The 4,996-nt window shown below is 36.0% G+C and overlaps 1 protein-coding gene across 1 annotated transcript; it reads right to left on the reverse strand.

Moving 5' to 3' along the window:
• Positions 1-488: 488 nt before the first annotated feature.
• On the reverse strand, positions 489-1,460 carry Or51aa2 (olfactory receptor family 51 subfamily AA member 2). The gene has a single exon (NM_001000147.1). The coding sequence runs from the start codon at positions 1,458-1,460 to the stop codon at positions 489-491; it is 972 nt and encodes a 323-aa protein (NP_001000147.1).
• Positions 1,461-4,996: the final 3,536 nt, after the last annotated feature.

The following is a 4,996-nucleotide window of genomic DNA, read 5'->3' on the forward strand; positions in this document are numbered from 1 at the left end:
GTTCTGTTCCCAGTACCTGGTCTGGCTAGTACCAGTAGCCAGGACTTTCCATGGCTTGGCTAACAACCATTAGTAATTTCACCTCTAAGGAATCCTGGATCGGCACCACTTGTGGCTTTTATGAGCACCAACACACTGGTGCATGTACATATACACACATACACTGAATTTAGTAAAATTTGAAAACTGTTTTAAAAGTTATGCACATAATAATGAGCATTATTTCATGAACAAACTTTGTGATGAATTTACATGGTGCCTTTAAACAACACCTGAATGGTCATATTTAAGCAATAAGATGAAAAATAGAGCATGAAAAGAAAAGAAAATTTTATGAAATTTGAGAGAATTTTGTGGCTTTGAAGAAATTATATGACTTTATAGTTCTTGGTTTTCATATCTGTACAAAGCTCAATTTAAAAAAAACTAATATTTTAAAGGAAAGGTTGCTTTTGATCATGTTTAATATTACATAAAATTTTCATAATTTATGTTATAGGTGAAACCCGAGCTTTCTCTGTTGCTTTTTTAATAAAGAGTTTCTGAATTTTGTCACGAATCTGCTTGGTTTTCACCACATAGACGATGGGGTTCATCACAGGAGGAATTAGAAAGTGCATGTTGGCCAGGGTCACATAGACATGTGAGGGGAGCCTTGGACCAAAACGATGCAGCATGGATAGGCAGATCATGGGTGTGAAGAAGAGGACCACAGCACACAGATGAGAGATGCAGGTGTTGAGAGCCTTGAGGCGGCCACTGTGGGAAGCCATACACAGTACTGTTTTCAGAATCAATACGTATGAGAGGAGGATGAGGAGAAAGTCAAGCCCCACGGTCGAAAGCACCACGAAGAGTCCAAAGATACTGTTGACACTAGTACTGGAGCAGGAGAGCTTTATGATGTCAGGATGCAAACGGTAGGAATGAGATAGTACATTGGAATGACAAAAGTACAGCCTCCTCAAGAGGATGGGGAGAGGCACCTGCACAACTAAGGTTCGTACAACAATAGACAATCCTATCCTGGAAATCACAGTGTCGGTAAGAATGGAGTGATAATGAAGTGGACGGGAAATGGCCATGTACCGGTCAAAGGCCATTGCCAGAATGATAGCTGATTCAAGGACTTGGAAAGTGTGAATAAAGAACATCTGTGTGAAACATGCAGAGGCTGTCACTTCTCTAGCATTCAGCAAGAAGATTCTCAACAGAGTGGGGAAGGTAAAGAGAGAGAGACCCAGATCAGAGGAGGCTAACATGGCCAAGATGAGATACATAGGAACATGAAGAGTCTGCTCATGCCAGATAACAATTATGATGGTCATGTTACCCACGATAGTAATGAGGAACATAGCACAGAATGGTATGGATACCCAGATGTACACTGTCTCCAACCCTGGAATGCCTGTAACTAGGGAGGCGGAGAAGATGGAGTTGGTGATATTTATATGGAGCATGTTGTCATGAGCTGCATGCCTCTCCTATCAAATGTGTTGTCCTAGAAATAGATGCAGAACCCTGTCTCTATAACTTTTGCACCTTGAATGCACATTCTTTTTGTCTCATCCTCATACAGTCATGAATGGTCTGTTGTTTTGTGTGATAAAAGATTTTATGACCTTTCCTATTGTATAAGTTGAACCCAATAAAGAGTATTCCATTATGGAAAGTCTTCTTCAGGTATGATGTATTACTGAAGGAAAAAATAAAAAAATATGTTTTAATTTAAGTTATAGCATTGATATAATGACATTTTAAAATGAAAACCTTGGAAATTATCATTAACAAAATTCCCATTCACTAATGAAATTTTCAATCTATTTTCAGCAGCACAATATTTTGTGGAATTCTTCAGTCTTACTTATAATGGATAAATGTTATATCAGTTGATTGCTTGTTCATAAAATTAAGGCATTTTGTGGTATTGGGATTGAAACCAGTATTTTGCATATAACAGACAAAACTTTACTAAGTAAGGTGTGAACCTAGTCCTCAGAGCAAGCTGGGAATTGCTAATGCTTTTTTCTTCTTAAAAATTTCTGCATGTGAGTGCAAAAACTAAAAAGACCTACATGAATTTATATTTTTTCTCATGTTCAATATAGTCCAAAATACTTTGTGGTAGATTTAGATTATTTTATTGTCACTTCTCCATCACTAATTTTTAGAAGTACTGTGACAAGTAACAAGTCATTCCTTAATACAAACATGGTTTCTAAAATCATGTACCACATAAAGTAAAAGTAAAATATTTCTTTTTTTACTGTATCATATCTTTTTTATTATATATATATTTCTTTACTTACATTTCAAATGTTATTCCCTTTCCTTGTTTATTTCTATAAAATTGAAAATGTATCTATACTTAAAATATTTACATACTAATTCACATAGCATATGGACTAATTTCAAAGTATAAAATATTAATTTTGTGACTATCAACATATAGATATTTTCATAAAGATTATTGAATGTGATTGAGTTCATTTTGAGTCAGTATGTCTAAGCACATTATAGTAGGCCTACTTTACATATGTGGTTTGGTGTTAACCATTTGTTCTTAATTCAGGCAAATACTTCATAGATGTTTTGGCTATGTGCTTAATTCTGAAATATATTTTGTACTAATGACACAAATTAAATCTGGAACATTTAACTAGTTCCACTGAAAATATCAGGCAACTATCAATACAAAAATATCATACAATATTTATGAGATGATTCCATTTTCATTCTCTACATTAAGCACAACACATTTATTTTAGAAAAAAAATCTATGAACACATTTAAATTCTTTCAAGTTTGCTATTTTTATCTTAGCTCACCTTCCATGTTTCTAAAGTTAAAGATTAACCACGTTTCTCAGTCTTCCCATCATAAGAAATGGTACCATGAGCATCAGCCCTAGACATCTGGTTCTTCACATGTCCACTTGCCGCCACTGCCCCTGCTGTTAGCTTTACTGGAGATTGCATTGTGAAATCTTTATTCCATGCATGTGAGCATACATTCCCATTGACTCTCACTATTCCTCTATGACTCATTTAAAATTTCTTTTGAGTTCAGGTTCTGATAGAGAAAGAACATGAAGGAAAACCACCGAAATCAGTCTCAATCCTGACTTACCTTTTTTTCTGTTACTAGTTCTGGGATGTTTCAGGATCCTGCTGACAGATTTCTACTTTCAGTCACACATTCTACAGCTCAAATTTTCCACCTCTATCCTTTTGGTCAGACTCAGAAGTTAATGCAGTGATTAATCAGTAATTAATGCAGTAATTAATTATACATGCTATAATTATGAGAAGTAAAACCTCAGAGATGAAATAAAAAATTAGCTTCACTGAGAACGGGACCCCCATTGAAGGATTCAGAGAAAGGACTGAAAGAGCTTGAAGGGGCTCGAGACCCCATATGTACAACAATGCCAACCAACCAGAGCTTCCAGGGACTAAGCCACTACCCAAAGACTTTACATGGACTGACCCTGGGCTCCAACCGCATTGGTAGCAATGAATAGCCTAGTAAGAGCACCAGTGGAAGGGGAAGCCCTAGGTACTGCCAAGACTGAAGCTCCAGTGAACGTGATTGTTGGGGGAAGGGCGGTAATGGGGGAAGGATGGGGAGGGGAACACCCATAGTGAAGGGGAGGGGAAAGGGAATGACAATTGAAATGTAAATAAGAAATACCCAATTTAATAAAGATGAAAAAATAAATAAATAAAAGTTCCTAAAAGAAAAAAAATTAGCTTCAGAGGACTGGTAGGAACTGCCCCTTTAATGGACAGCTGCTCTATCAGGAAAGTCTGAGTGGAAAACTCAGCCTAAATGTGATAAGAATACACCTCTCTGAGTCCCCTTACTTGCAAAGTGTCATTTGTTCAGTTCTATGTGTCACCTGTTTCTAATCGCTTCATTATGTAACTGATGTTTCTTTTTGCTTAGACTGTATTTTCAGGGCACTTTCTGAATGTGTACTTTTGAATGTAAAAGTATGCTTACATTTGTAGTGAAGGAGGGGTCACTGGTCACCATCAGTATGTGTGTAGACAGTCCTCCTTCTCCAGTTCATTTTAAGTGTTTTACTACCATTTTCTGTACATCTCAGATATTTGATAGAATCAACTTAGGGATGTTTTTCCCTAAAAGATCCCTTCCTCAGGCCTGGGTTATTCCTCCTACTTAATTAGCTCTTCCCATACACACTAATTTATGTGTAATATTTTATCTAAATTTCTATCCCAAATCATACATAGTTTTTCTCTCACCTGGCTTCTTAAGACAGTGTCCTCTCCAGAATTCTAGCACAGCTTCTCCTTCTCTGTTGAAGACCATGAGTAATGTTGGCCTAGATTGAGCTAAGTTGTTATGTGTGAAGCTCTCCCCTGAGAATTAGAATCTCCCTAAACACTCTTTTTCTTAATGTGAGTATCAGCATTGGACTTTCTACTCCCTAGAGGCAACGCAAGAATGCTGAGGTGTGACTATGTGATTTCATCAGATGTGGTAGTAAATATCCAGGTTGTATTAATTCAATTCTGTTAGGAAGTCAGTTTACCAAAGAATGACATAGTATAGCATTATGTGAATTTTACATGTATGCAAACCATAAATAAGAAATCGAGAACATTTATATAATTGAAACCTTTCCATTCAAGGTATTACCCTTTAATTGGTTTGATCCATTCCAAAAAAAAAACAAAAACAAAAACAAAAACACTATTTGGTGTTCCTAAAATTATAACAGGATTCAGAAAGCAATCCTTTTTTTTCTGTCGTCATTCTTTGGCCCACACATTCCTTACCAATCAATGCTAGTGGATCATTTTACATAATATTTTAAGTATCACTAAAGGTATTTTGTGTTATTTCTTAAAATAGCATGTGACCCTAGACCCATAACAATATAAGCTTTTAAACAAGTTTTAAGTTTTAAGCATATAGGGAGGGAGCAATAGGAAAAGGGAACGTATGAAGTTACATTATAAATTTT

The sequence above is a fragment of the Rattus norvegicus genome, chromosome 1, assembly GCF_036323735.1.
Source record: "Rattus norvegicus strain BN/NHsdMcwi chromosome 1, GRCr8, whole genome shotgun sequence".
Taxonomy (NCBI): domain Eukaryota; kingdom Metazoa; phylum Chordata; class Mammalia; order Rodentia; family Muridae; genus Rattus; species Rattus norvegicus.